Below are 14,058 nucleotides of genomic sequence, written 5' to 3' on the forward strand. Positions count from 1 at the left end.
GGCAGAAAGGTGGTCCAGAATGTTTGCCGGGGCATGGACTACTTTAAATTTGGCGGCACAGCCTTTATTGTTATTTTGCAGACGATTTTCGTGTCGACTGTGAGCTGTGCCGCCATTGGGGGCTAAGCAGAAGGACGGGGGCAAAGCAGAATTGCGCCGGGGGCGTAGAGGAACGACGGGGGCGAAGCAGATTTTTTGCGGGGGCGAAGCAGAACGGGGCGGGGGCGAAGCAGAACGGCGGGGGCGAAGAGGAAGGAGTTTCATGGGGGTGCAAAGAATCCTGTTGAAAACATACGGAGGAAGAACAAGGAGACACCTTCCGGACGTAACATCAGATTGAGTGTCTATCCATGTAATGTCCTCGGTTTTCAATATCTTTAGTATTCGTCTGCTTACTTTCAATCATTCCAATAAATAAATCGCCTTGCATAGTGGACGAGTCCATTATTGATGTAAACAATTTATTTACATTGAATGTTTCAATCAACATCTTGTAAATGACTGAAATCTACCATTTATGACATTTGTTACCAATATTTTGTAGTTGAAATAGAGAATTGAATGGTCTTGAATCAAAGAAAACAAACAAAACCCCTCAATACTAAGTGGTACGTACTAACTTCCGGGTTAGAGGTCAACATCTGCACCAGTTCCCGCCTCCCGAGAACTGCATGCACCAAGTTACATTGTGTGTGTTAAATATTAGTGGGCGTGTTCGCCAAGTACGTGACTTCAGAATTTCATTGTTTCCAGCGACATCTGCTATTGTTTGAACCATGGGAGAACCAGAAAGGATATGGACCGAGGAGCAGGCTCTGTCGGACGATGTCGGCAAGAAAGATCTGATCAAATTTCTGCAAGACCATGCTTCCAAGGAGGTGAACATTTATCCATTTTAAAATTTATTCAGAAATGTTCTGAGCCCTTGATGTTTATAACACATGTCCTGCATTATTTTTGCAAAATTACGACTTTGCAATGCATGTATTTACTATTCATCGTTGTACACCAGGAAAGGGATACTTGGGTGATCATGAAAGTGCACCAATATTGTATTTTGATTAAAATATCCGCAATAGATGGACGGTTCCAGGTGCAGTAATTCAGCTGCAATGGTGCATTGTATTTTTCTGCAGTTTCTTGCAAACCACAAGATGCTGGGCAGCGCCAAGAACGTTGCCAAGACGAGCAAGAAGGAAAACCTGGTGGAGGCTTACAAACAGATGTTTGACACCAAGGTAAGATGAACATGTAACGTTATACCTGATATAAATTCTCATTACCAGGGTATGAATAATAATGGTGGCAGATATTGATCAACATTGCATTATGTTTTATAGATTTCTGTGACATGGGAATATTGCCAAATTAGATAATCATTTATGACAGATAACGTTAACCATCAATCAATTATTTCCATTTTTATTTATCATTTTTTGTTGTTTTCATATACAAACATATATAACTACATGTATACCAACATTTTCCATGTAGTATTTTCTTAAGTCAAAGTAGAATGGGGGAGAGGGGGGGCAACCAATTATTGAGTGATCATGAATTATATATCATGAATTATATATAACATAAGTTACATCTTATGATTCTTAGTTTGTTGGTTACATGTGTTTTCTTCATAAATCATGTAAACTTAAGCTGAGAGTTGATAGAGCTGTTAGAGTACTCTGATATATTTTTTTAGCATAGGCTACAATAGATGTATGGCTAGTCCATTTTGTTGATAACAGTCAGGATTTGTTGCAGGCATTCAAAGATGCTGCACAGGACAAGGAGTTTGATGAGATGACTGCAAAGGCTAAAGAACTCAAGATGTCTGAGAAGGCAAAAGGAGAGGAAGAGGAGGAGGAGGTAGCTGGGTGATTTTAAGCTAGTTAAAAGAGAGCAGGAAATAACTAGTACTGTATTCAGTGATTGCAAGTTTGTTAGTTCTTAGTTTTTTAGGAGTGGAATTTTCTACAACTGCATTTCTTAAATAATAATAACAATACATAATTGTTTCTTGTTATTTAGTCAACACAACCTGTCATCCTAGTTTGGAGTGGGTTGATGACACCTCTCAGAAAATGAGTTTTTTTTTTCTGTTGGACATTTTTCCCCTCCAGGCTGCAGAAGCTCCCAAATACACCAAACAGATCCTGAAGAAGGGTGATGGGAAGAACTTCCCCAGTAAGGGAGACCTGGTGTCCTGCTGGTACAAAGGGATGCTGGAGGATGGCACTGTGTTCGACACAAACATCTCCGATGGTCAGCAGGAACTTTTCTCTCTCGTTTTGCTGAGTGGCAAGCCTAATACTAGAATAGTACTGTATGTAAGCTGTCTTCAAAAATTCTAGCAATTCCTCAGGAATTCATTTTCTCAGGAATTCATACTTCACACGCGTACGCATCAGTTTTACTCAGAAGCATTGTAAATAGATGAATGGCTCTTCAGAGGTAGATCTGGCCAAATGTTACCCCAGGTAAAAGGCCAAAAGTTGTCAGGTTACCCCAACTGCAATGACAAAGAAACACAACAAGAAATCCAACAAGAAAACTTCCGGTATGTAGATTTATGGTTTGTGTTGTGTTGTGTTGTGTTGTGTTGTGTTGTGTTGTGTGGTAATGTAATGTAATGTAATGTTGTGATGTTGAAAGTGTTAATGGCAAAAAAACAACTATTTTACAGGGAGCAGGAAGAAGAAAGCAACTGCCCTGAAGTTCAAGGTTGGAACAGGCAGAGTTATCAGAGGGGTATGTCTTAAGGAATTGTTATAAAGTACTGCATAATTCTGCCCATTCAGACATATGTCATGATCACTTCTCAACATCCGACACTCCACATTAGGGTGTTATAGTCTCAACTACATCTTGCCAATAGATTGTGCAGTGGTCCCAAACGTCACTGTGTTTATATCCCCTTGCAGCAGGAAAAAGCTTAAGCAGAGATCATTATTGTCTTATGAAGGCAGCTGACTAGTTGCTGAAAGGTTAGCACAGAAGAAAAGTGTAGTTGTTTAACACCTTTACCTTCAAATGACATAGTAACAAACATTATTAATATTATAGCTAAGATTTCATTTGGTTTTTTTCCAGTGGGATGAAGGACTGATGACCATGAGTAAGGGGGAGAAAGCCAAGCTTGTCATTGAGCCAGACTGGGCCTACGGTAGGAAGGGGCTAGAGAAGAAGTATCCTTTCGTACTGTCTTTTGTTGACTTCTGTCACCATACTTGTTACTACAACCCATTTTTTTGGCTATGTATAATTGCTTCAGTCCCTTGTACATAATTTGCATGTAAAGTATTGTCGTAAAAGTGGGTTGATTTATTCCTTGACAAAGACTGGTGATGTACTGTTGGAAATTTTATTCATAATGATTATAAATTACTTGTACCAACAGAGATGGACTTTTAAAGGAATGTTATACTGGTTGGAAAATCCCTTCACAGATCTGGTTACACTAACATTTCCTTGACCTTTAACCTCAGAATCCCTCCTCATGCAACATTAACCTTTGAGGTGGAGCTGGAGAACATAGAGTGACCAGGTCAGAGTTCATCCAGGGGTTAAAGTGCACACCACATACAGTAGTGTAGTAAGCCTCCTGCCATGCATGGAAGGCAGGGGATCACCTGGAAGATTTGTTAAGGACAGAACTCATTATATATGCTCTACACAACTGTGCTTCCATTCATGTAGAAGGCAGTTATAGAAGGGTAGAACTGAACTAAATTGTACATGATATGAAACTAAAGTGGGGTAGTCCCTATGTCATCAAAATGACAGTACCTGAGCAGTAAGTTGTGGTAGGTTGTCAGCAATTCCGTCTTCTAACATCCACCAGGGAAGTCTGTATGTAACCTAAGCTTGCTGTGGCAGAGTATCCCAAGATTCATGGTGACAGATGATCCAGAGATACTCTGCTACCTGACCGGCTAAGGTCACATAACACACTGACTTCATGAAGGATGCAAAAAGAGGAAATTGTGGATGACCTCATAACCACCAGTAGCTGGTTGGCTGGCACCATTTTGATGCCTTGCATGCAGATGTAGATTGTTACCCATCGATACCAAGGCTCTGGACTATAACTGTGGGTTGGATTAGTATTATGTACAGAGGGGCTATCACAGACTGATATGCAAAGTATTTTGTTTATTTGTTTGTTTCTTGTTGTAATGCGTGTTATTTGATGACACAAAAACCTCCAGAGTGATATTTTCTTTCGTCTCAAATACCTTTGTCTGATATATTCCTATCAAAGCGGTGTTTACAAGTTGTCACCTAAGTTGTGTCTTAGAGGCACTGTCAAGATGTGACACTTGTGTCTTGAGTTTTTATTTTACTGGCATCAAAAGTGTAAGAAAGTCAACTTTCCAGTCAAGTCATCATTATGACCATTGCTGTATACTTGTAGACACAGTTGCTATAGCTGTGACTTCTAGACAAGGTGATCCTGGATATGTCAGAGAGAAATCTACTGTTTATTTTTGTGGCAATATAGAGATAACTGTTCAAGTTAACTTTCATTATGCTGTTATTCAAACAATCTTGGCAAAATTTGATTTTAGTCTACATTGCCTTTTTTTTCTTTTTCTTTTGTAACGCTTTTGTCATGGCTAGTAAATAACCTCCATGAAATAACAAAGACATTCCCATTTTATTTCATGTTATTTTAGAAATCACTGAAAAAGGAAATTTAGGAAACATAAAGAAATGTTACCTGATTTACAACAAGATTTAAGCCATTCTGATTGTGAAATCTTTTTGACACCTTTTAAAGGTATATTTGAAAAGCAGTCTTATGATATTTGACTTATTTAGGTACTGAAACAGGCAGCTAACAATGAGACAAATTGTGAGAATGACATGTTGTCAACTGCTGTTGTGAAAGTTTAGGTTAGCATTTTTTTGTATATGAGATGCCACAAGTCTTTGCCAGACATTGATAGATAGAAGCCAGTTACTTGTCCAATAATAAAAGGTATCTAAAAGGTGGCATACATCCTTTGTCTTTTTATCAATATTTGTGATAATTGCCATAACCACCCCTTTGAATCATTCACTGAGGGATTGTTCTTAACTGTGGCAATTTGAACCCACAACACCAAAATAAAAGAGAGACTCAACCCACTAGGTTATTTTATCAGAAAAATATTCAAAGAGCATCCAAAAATCTCTCTCTCTCTCTTTCTCACACACTCACGCTCTCTCTATCTCTCTCTTTTCAAGTATTACAATACACTTACAAAACATATCCATGTATTTATTATGTACATTTCATATATAGAAGACATTAACTTGGTAAAGCAAAGATGCTGCATGATTAGAACTATTTACTTTGACACGTTTCTGCAGCTTATACCCTGTCTTGGTAACACAAATGTATATTGCCCTCCAAAAGCATTGATTTAGAAAACAACTCTGGGAGGCCATATAACTTGAAATGTTGCAATGTGACATCTTGAGAAATTCAAGGTTAATGTATATCAGCATAACATAGCTCTAAAGTTGCAAGCATTTCTTATGAAGTTTCACACAAAGGTGTACTCTTCAAAAACCAACATATATACTTGCAATGTTGGTTCCAATTCAACCAGGGTATCCAATACTAGTATATGTGGTAGGTATAGATTCTACAATATCACTGCCACACTATTTACAATTAACCTTTTTTGCAAAGAACAAAACACTTTTACAGCAGACCTTGCTGCTCAGTAATTTAAGTTTGTCAGGTTATAAATTTTGACTAGATGTACATATGGAACATGCCAAAAGCTGAACAAGTAGTAGCATTAGGTTGAAAGTCTGTGATACTAGTAGTTTCAGAGGTGATAGTGTGATACAATGTGATGGGATTGTACAGCAGGCACTATTCGAGATAAATTAGAAATAGTTTGATATTAGTCTATCTACAAGTCTTCATTTTCAAAGATAGATCTCTGTTCCTTTTCATCCCCTTCCTGACGACTGACCGTCACTTATCAGACCATGGCCTTCATCACAAGCTGCCTCAGGTGCATTTTCTCCTGCTGGCTGAGTCTGTCGGTGGCGCGCTTCAACACATCCTCCGGGGCATCAGGCGACAGCAGCTGCTCGATGACCTGGGCACGACCCTTCTCGTTCCCGTTGCCGTTGGTTTTCCTGACGCTCGGGGCTTGCTGCTCAGACACGGTGGACATGGCCCTGGCGTGCGCCGCGAACATCGTGTCATGGTGGCCCAGTCCGTCCGCGTGCACCTGCATGCTGGGGTCGAAGTCCCGCCGCTGTTGATTGGCCACCGGGTACCGGTAGGCCTGTTTAAGCCCTAGCATGGTGTCCTCTTGACCTAATCCCTCCGTCTGGGCCTGCAGGCTGGCGTCGGGGCGACGGCGCAGGTGTTGCCCGGTGGTGGAGGCGGCGGCGGCGGCCGGTTCTGTCACACCCATCGCCTTGCCCTGCAGGACTTCCGTCAGCTGCACCAGCCTCTGACGTGGCAGCCTCTGTAACTGTGTCAGAATCTTCCACTGTTGCCAGAAATACATGATGATGCCTCCAGATAACCTGCAGATGAAATACATACATCAATTATCGATTAGTGTCTGGTCAGTCGTGCGAAATAATCGGCAAAATACTAGTATAACACGGGCCATTACTTGTTGAAAGAATATATGTAATCTTTCTGTGTTTGACACCTGTTACCAGATGACAACCTGTTACAAGACAACCTCTACTTCGTCATTTCTCAGCTGTCCACGAACTGACGGCCGCTGACGGTAAAAATAGCCCCACTTAGATCCAGGTCATAAAATGGCCCGACTTCTATAATTATTAACTACGACCTTCTCACTGTATGGCCTTCGAGTGCCAGGGGAATGTTTAACCTTCATCAAGACATTGAGAGGGGCGATCGTAACGTTTGATATCTGCTTCTTGTTATGACTAGGCAGAGATAATGTCACGATCTTCCCTCGCAACATCTGCTTGGAGATAAAGGAGGGCCATGACCAGGGAGGGGTTCTGCCTTTATACGGCTCAACGCTCAAATGTTGTATTAGTGACATTGTGGAGCAAGATTAGTAGTTGTGCAGTAGTTATACTTAATTTGCGGCGTCGCTTCGCGGTTAAAAGCCGTTTCAAACGATTCAACGTTTTTCCCACAGCAGATGTGTGGCGTTCACCTGTCGTACTACTCTGACATGTTTTACTTTTTACTTTGTGCATGGTGGAACTTTTAAAAACATTAGCACTTTTAAAGACGTAAAAAAGAGCCAAATGAACACCTCTAATAAAGAGCATATCATCCGCTTATATAAAATTCAAATGACAGGCCAGACCATGATATAATGCTAACCAGCTACAATACTAACACTTCTGACATTTATACTAGGTACCACTTGTTGGTTGCCCCTCTCTTTAATACACCGTTACCCATATATATCTATCAAAAGATTACCGACTAGTAAATTACCACTCACTAAATGTGTTGTAAAAACAAAAACGACCTGTAAATCACCTACCTTTTCCGTTACCACCTGATACAAACAACACTTGAAGGTAACCAGTGAACCGTCAAAACTAGTCGACAGTACCAGCACTTAATTTATACATGTATAGCTATAGTACCGTTCCACTGCCAGACTGTACTGTCGGTGTGGCAATATCGACCGGCCTTCTAACGGGAAACCACCATCACGTGAACATCACGCAGGTGTGCAGTACAAGGTTCAGCTATGAACGTGATCGTCACTGCCCCCCTCCCCACATATATACCTACACTAGCTGACACGTACAGCACGTAAATACATGTCAGGTGGCGACAAGGTGATATTCTACAACTTTGTAGACACTATACTACAAATATTGTGGCAACTCGAAGAGTTACAACACTATCCCCTACCTTCCGGCTGCGAACCCTCTTTCGCAAAGTGTAACGGCAATCTCTTCCTGTGTGAAGTTTGCCCGGGACCCAATAAAAGAATCGTATCGCATTTCACCATGTACACCTTTTAACGTGTGACCCTTGTGATGACACCTGCTAGTGACACCTTTCATCCTTATAATCCTTTCCAGAATTAACCAGTGGTTCTTTTTCTACATTTTAATCTCAAATTATGCATTTTTTTCTGATTTCGCCTTCGCACACGCACTCACTATAGTCTGCCTACATCCGTATTTGCATAGCGTGTCGGCTAATGTACATACAGTCGGTAAAGTCAATATGACATGACTCTGTTCAATAGGCGGGTCCGTGGCACCACAGTTACGCTATCAGAAACACCTGACGCGGTTTAGCCTCCATATCAGGCTCTTGGGCTGGCGTTTACTTACTTTGGTCGAGATCCCTCTCTCCCAAAAAAAGAAAAGATTGCATTTTGTTTTATTTTAGTGATTGCCCACACTCACTGTCTTCGGATTGCTCTTAGCCAAGAAAATTACGAACTGGAAAAGAGAGCTAAGTAGCAATCGGCGAAAAACGGCAATATTAAAACGTCGCACCGAAACGCCTGCTATGGAGGCTAGCTTGACCAGTCAGTAGTGTAATGCTGTGCACGTACATGTACATGCATTGTACATTGGTCCACAATAGATTTTTTTAATCGAAGGAACGCTTTGATAGCAAAACAGCTAAGTAAAGTGTCACCAGCTTACTATAAGTACATAAGTGTTGGGTTACAATTGCAAAGAAGAACTTCATTTGCACGACAAATTATCTGGGAGCCGTGGCATACATACGGGGAGCCGTAGCGTACACGCACAACGCCCTGACAACTCCCTCTGAATTACCGTCACTCTACTTAGCCACTAACTTCTAGTACGATTTTCTCTCTCAGAAATCCAGGTAGTCTGGCCCATGGAGACTATAAATGCATATATATAGTCATGTAGTATGCAGGCGATCATACATGACATGCATACAGATCTAGGACACAGACTAAACTAAGTGGTGCCTCTAGTTTTCTTGCATATCTAAGTAACCAGTTTTGCAGTTCCAGTGTCGATCGCGACGATTTACATCCTTGATTGTTGACATGGATGGACAAAATTCATCTTGTGATTCCAAAGTTTCTACAATCTACCTATAAATTCTTGTGAGAGTCGCATATAAAACGCTCACTTACCGCCGCCCAGGACTGTTGAATGATGCAGCCCTCCTGCGACCCCGTCTACAGTTGTCTGCACTGCCGGGTCACAGCTAAACATCCGGCTCAGCTCTGCCGCCTGACAGCCGGCCCTTCCACTAGGGTTAGCTGTGGTGGGGGTATGCATGGGGGCATTATGTACAAATTACTAGTATGCCAAATTTTTGACGTGTCGCATTTCGGTAAATACATCAATATCAATATTTTGGAGTAACGTATTACGCTAAACTCAACCATGCCACCCAAAAATTACGATTTACGGCGCAAATTAAACGGCCATAAACTCGTCACAGAATCCTGCAGACCCCCAATAGTGGTACCACCCATTCCCTACCCTACAAACAAGATTTCACGTGTGTGTACAAAATGTATTACCGATGTACAGAAGCCCCCTGAAGCCAGCCATAAACCGCATTACGCATACGGTCGTCCTTGAAATCTATGAAGATACCGTGACCTTTCGCTGTGGTACACCTAAAGGGCGCACCACAGCTATAAAATAATAGTTACATCATATGACCGACGTTATGACATACCAAAGCCAAGTAAAGGTAGCCAAACCTCGCCTAGTATAGTCCAAACCGGGCCACAATGTGAGAGAAACAATATGCCGACGGCGTTAGTAATACATCAAACTATCAAGAACCCATCCGTATACTGCCCCGGAATGGTTTCGCCCAACTAGGCTTAAATTAGAAATTAAAGTATTGCATTGACGTATGTGAGCCTTATATGGCAGCAAAGGTCATAGAACAGCATTCAAACCAAATAGTGGCGAGCCACAGGAGATATATTCGCTGACACTTGTTGACGCAAATGAAAAGTTTCAAGGGCAAGGCAGATGAGGAACAGTATCGAAGTCTTAATTTCTCCACCGATATCTACAGTAGTCAAGCGCCGTAGGTTAAGCCTAGCTTGCCATGTTACTCGATATGGCGAACCGGGTGGTAAACTGCTTCTTTGGTCTCCAGAAGCAAAAATAGGAGACGATGCCGTCAATACTCTACACTAAAGGACATTTATTGAGTTAGAGACTGGTCTGAGTGGAAAAGAACTCATAGAAACGATGTATGACAGAAAACGCTGGAAGCTGAACTACGTTAACACTTCAACTCATTAGAGTATGATTATGTCTGTCTGTCTGTCTGTCTGTCTGTCTGTCTGTATGTATGTATGTATGTATGTATGTATGTATGTATGTATGTATGAAGCTGCGACCGAAGGGGGCTTGCTTTAATGTGACTGCAGTGTTCATGTGTGATGACCATGGCATGGGGTATACTGGTCAGCTTGCTGCTTATGCGTCTGATATATAAAGTGTATAAAATATATGGTAAACAGTTAAGCTGCCGTATAGAAGACGTATGGCATGATATATGTCATATGATCTACATGTCTCTTTGAAATGTTTATAATACACAATAGAGATCATACTCTCATACTGTACAATACTTTCGAAGTCACCAATATCTGACGGATCACGGTTTAGTTTGAGTTAAGGTTTGAATACGACTATGTTTTTGACGGTTTTAATAAACTACATTTAATGGCCAGTCAATGACATATCAATGATACTTAATTTGTTTTATGAATAAGCTGCAAGAATGTATTTGTTGCACCCCAAATAAGCCCTGAAGTGATACATCCGGAGCGAATGATAAATCAATATGAAAGAAAATTACGGCATATCTACCTATAGGACAATAGGACACAGCGTTTTTCAGTCTTACCATGATAAGTCTTAGGGGTCAGATTTTAGCGCCCGACCCTACGCCTGTGCATGTTTCTCACAAATGTATCGAGCGACATTGTACAGACGTTTAAAGGTAACCGAAAATCAATTATGTTATATACATATGATATATATCAAAAGGACTTGTTATAAGTTTTGAAACTGGCCACCACGTAGAATTTAATACGCTGGATAGCAGCTGCAGAAGACTAGAACCACTGACATCTAACATCACAGACTACACACGCACCGTAGTATTCTAACAAAATACAGCCAGTACTCGAGCTACCGAGTCACCTGTTTGCGGATGCCGTGCAATGCGGATGTATACATTGTCTCGACTTGATTGTACATACAGATACCCGTACCTAATAAGTCCGAAGCATTCAACCTGCAGAGTGAACAATAGAAAATCTCTCGTATACTTATAATTAAGCTTTTTTCAAACGCAGCAGGCCATTAAAACATTGATTCTGTTGATCTGTAACTTAGGACTTATACACTACTACTTGTGGAGTAAACACACATTACACACCTGTCGACCCGTCCTTATATAGTTCTTGATGCACAGGCTTAAGCTAAGTATCCAAAACAAAGGGATACCTTGCTTGGTCCTGGTGTTCATCTGCAGATGGCAGCGTAGTGGTATGTGTGTCGTCTCCCCCACTCGAACGAAAACCCCACCGATCTGCTGAAGCCCGACGACTGGCGACGGTGTTCGCCCGGGTGGGGGAGAGACGCTGGGCGGCCGCTGGGCGACAGGAGCCCGCACGGGTACAGGGTGGTGACGGGGGTACATTCGACGATTTTCCGGTTCAAGTCGCTTCGCTTTGCTGGTCAGACAGACGGTAACGCCGTGCGTGTGGTTGTTTGTATACACTCCACATGCTAGTAGAAATTTTCATTTTTTTCTCTCGTATACGTGTAGGATTACCTCAAAAGAGACACGGACACCGTATTGAAAATAGTTATTTGACCTGTCTCCTATTTAAATCATCGAAACTTTGGTATTGCCATTGGTGAATCGTCTAGCATAGATAGCAAAATAAGCTTGTATGATTTTGTAGGCCCTTTGCATGTTTGAAGAGAGTGCTTGAAGTGAATACATTATAAGGATATCGTGTAATTAATAAGGTATAAAAACTATACGAGAACTGTAAAATCATCTCTCGACAACAATGCTCCTTAATAGAACAATAAAAATGATTTCTCAAAAATGATTTAAAAATATCCCCTCATCACCAGAAAACAACGATCACACACATTATGAATTTGTACATAGCAGTATACACCGGTATATGAATATTCACATGACAAGGCCGGCATATATGCAGAGTAGTGCACGAGGAGGATTACTATTGAAGCATATAGATACCCACCTGTTAGACCACACGTTATACCCATCATTTCAGCAACTCCGACAACTACCGGCCCGTCTGGGAAGCAAGACACTCTCTGTCTACGAGCTCCTTCCTCCCTTCCACCCCTTTTAACTCATCAGACATCGTTAAATATCTGCCATGAATGGAGGAGGGAGACATCACGGCGACGTCCCCGTACAAAGGAACGCCAGCTGTACGGGCCACCAGTGGCTGTGGGCGGGCAGGGACCGTGGCCAGGAGGCGCCTCGCCAGCGGGGCCGGCTCGCTAAAACAGGCCCTTTGGTCCCTTTGTATTGTGTGCGATGTTACCGAAGATTAGAAATTTGATACAGATAACACTGGTCGTTTTAAATACGGAAACATAAGACTAATTTTAAAGTTTTGAAAATATTTCTAAACTGGATAAAGGCCAGATACGAGTAATGGCAGAAATAGAGATTCTGCAATATCAGGTGTACCATGTTTTATGCAAAGCTTATTTTTCTGTGGGATACCAACAAATTTAACACCCAAACGATATGTTATTACATCACTATGCGTGTTTAAAATGATCAATTGTAGATCAATTCTTTATAATCCTGCATAGAAGAATGATGAATGAAAACATGGTCTACAGGATCGGTTTTATAAAAAATTTCATTTATCTCATCTAAGAGATATATAAAACATCTACTATTTGGATGAGAGACTATTATGAGTGTGTTTGTTAACACCCACTTAAAGCAAACAAACAAACAAACAAACAAAAATTATGCAGAACGCAGTGCATGATTATGAATCACTAAAATTGTAGTTATTATACACCCTGACTGGAAAGAAAAAGGGAGAAGGAATCTTTAGTCACATTGTCCACTGTACTGACCAAGCTGTTACGTTTATCAGGAAATATTTAAAACACAGATGCCGCCACCGGATAATTATCGACGGACCTTGTGACATCAAAGACCATTCTCAACTTATCATGGGTATTATCCAATTGTAGCATTACACAGGGCATATTTTGCGGCTGATAGCTTTGTCCAAACGTTGACCTTTTTTAAATGAGGGCATTGATCAGTTTATCGACTTTTGAAACCCGGAGAAGTAAAGTGCGTTCGTAAATTCTAGTGGGTGGTCAGCCTAGTAGACGAGATCGAGAGATCTAGGGGTTACGGGTTCGACTCCTGGTCATTTTCCGATTTCTACACACGACTTCCATCGGAAAGTCACTCATGTGAAAATGTGTGCCCGACTTCGTTTGGGAGGTAAAAATGCGCCATTTTAATACCGAGCCCTAGACACTACCACGGCCTACGGTTATGGATTATGTTTATATATGAAATACCTTTATTGTACATTCATGCCACGACGGGCTAGGTACAGGTCAAGATACTGAGTATGACAGACACATAACAAACGTATATAGAAAATTGGAGACAAAAGATGCACTACTTGACTTAGACATACATACATAAGGAACATACAAGGGTACTATACTAGGCTAATACATAGTGTTCTAGTCACTGAGCTAATACAGACAGGTCAACTTCTTCTCGCTTATTTGTACAGTGAAAAATGTGGGAGCAGATCATGTTTGTGATACAGGGTTTGTCTAGACGCATCAAAAATATAAATTTATCATTTGCGCTTAGGTGTTCAAAGTATGGGAACTTCTCTTTGATATAATTAAAAAGGACAGATCTTTCATTAGAATATAAAGTACAGTCTAAAATAAAGTGTTGTTCATCTTCTATTCTATTCATGTTACAGTATTGACAGTCTGTTCTGGAGAGGAATGCGGTTGTGCCGTCCCGTTTCTATGAGTAATTTGTGGCAACTTATTCGG

At 41.1% G+C, this 14,058-nt stretch overlaps 2 protein-coding genes across 3 annotated transcripts; one reads left to right on the top strand and one right to left on the bottom strand.

The window, feature by feature from the left end:
* The first annotated feature begins 621 nt into the window (after positions 1 to 621).
* LOC109475032 (peptidyl-prolyl cis-trans isomerase FKBP3-like) lies at positions 622 to 4,998 on the top strand. Its single transcript, XM_019775571.1, has 7 exons — positions 622 to 878; positions 1,137 to 1,238; positions 1,762 to 1,866; positions 2,121 to 2,262; positions 2,684 to 2,748; positions 3,091 to 3,185; positions 3,486 to 4,998. The coding sequence occupies exons 1-7, from the start codon at positions 777 to 779 to the stop codon at positions 3,538 to 3,540; spliced, it is 666 nt and encodes a 221-aa protein (XP_019631130.1). The 5' UTR covers positions 622 to 776; the 3' UTR covers positions 3,541 to 4,998.
* A 244-nt stretch (positions 4,999 to 5,242) lies between these two features.
* LOC109475026 lies at positions 5,243 to 9,764 on the bottom strand. Of its 2 annotated transcripts, XM_019775559.1 has the most exons (3): positions 9,681 to 9,764; positions 9,099 to 9,227; positions 5,243 to 6,540 (listed from the first exon to the last, which is right to left on the bottom strand). In XM_019775559.1, the coding sequence occupies exon 3, from the start codon at positions 6,519 to 6,521 to the stop codon at positions 5,982 to 5,984; it is 540 nt and encodes a 179-aa protein (XP_019631118.1). In that variant the 5' UTR covers positions 6,522 to 6,540; positions 9,099 to 9,227; positions 9,681 to 9,764; the 3' UTR covers positions 5,243 to 5,981. The 2 variants fall into 2 exon arrangements, with proteins under 2 accessions (XP_019631118.1, XP_019631119.1); XM_019775560.1 differs by lacking the exons at positions 9,099 to 9,227; positions 9,681 to 9,764 and adding an exon at positions 7,497 to 7,771.
* Positions 9,765 to 14,058: the final 4,294 nt, after the last annotated feature.

The sequence above is a fragment of the Branchiostoma belcheri genome, unplaced genomic scaffold (genome assembly GCF_001625305.1).
Source record: "Branchiostoma belcheri isolate BF01 breed outbred unplaced genomic scaffold, Haploidv18h27 scaffold32, whole genome shotgun sequence".
Taxonomy (NCBI): Eukaryota; Metazoa; Chordata; class Leptocardii; order Amphioxiformes; family Branchiostomatidae; genus Branchiostoma; species Branchiostoma belcheri.

Excerpts from the sequence above, each read along its gene's own strand:
- LOC109475026 (XM_019775559.1), bottom strand. The coding sequence starts at position 6,521 with ATGTATTTCTGGCAACAGTGGAAGATTCTGACACAGTTACAGAGGCTG.
- LOC109475032 (XM_019775571.1), top strand. The coding sequence starts at position 777 with ATGGGAGAACCAGAAAGGATATGGACCGAGGAGCAGGCTCTGTCGGAC. Across the intron at positions 1,239-1,761 it reads AACAGATGTTTGACACCAAG|GCATTCAAAGATGCTGCACA; the intron begins GTAAGATGAACA and ends GATTTGTTGCAG. Across the intron at positions 1,867-2,120 it reads GAGAGGAAGAGGAGGAGGAG|GCTGCAGAAGCTCCCAAATA; the intron begins GTAGCTGGGTGA and ends TTTCCCCTCCAG.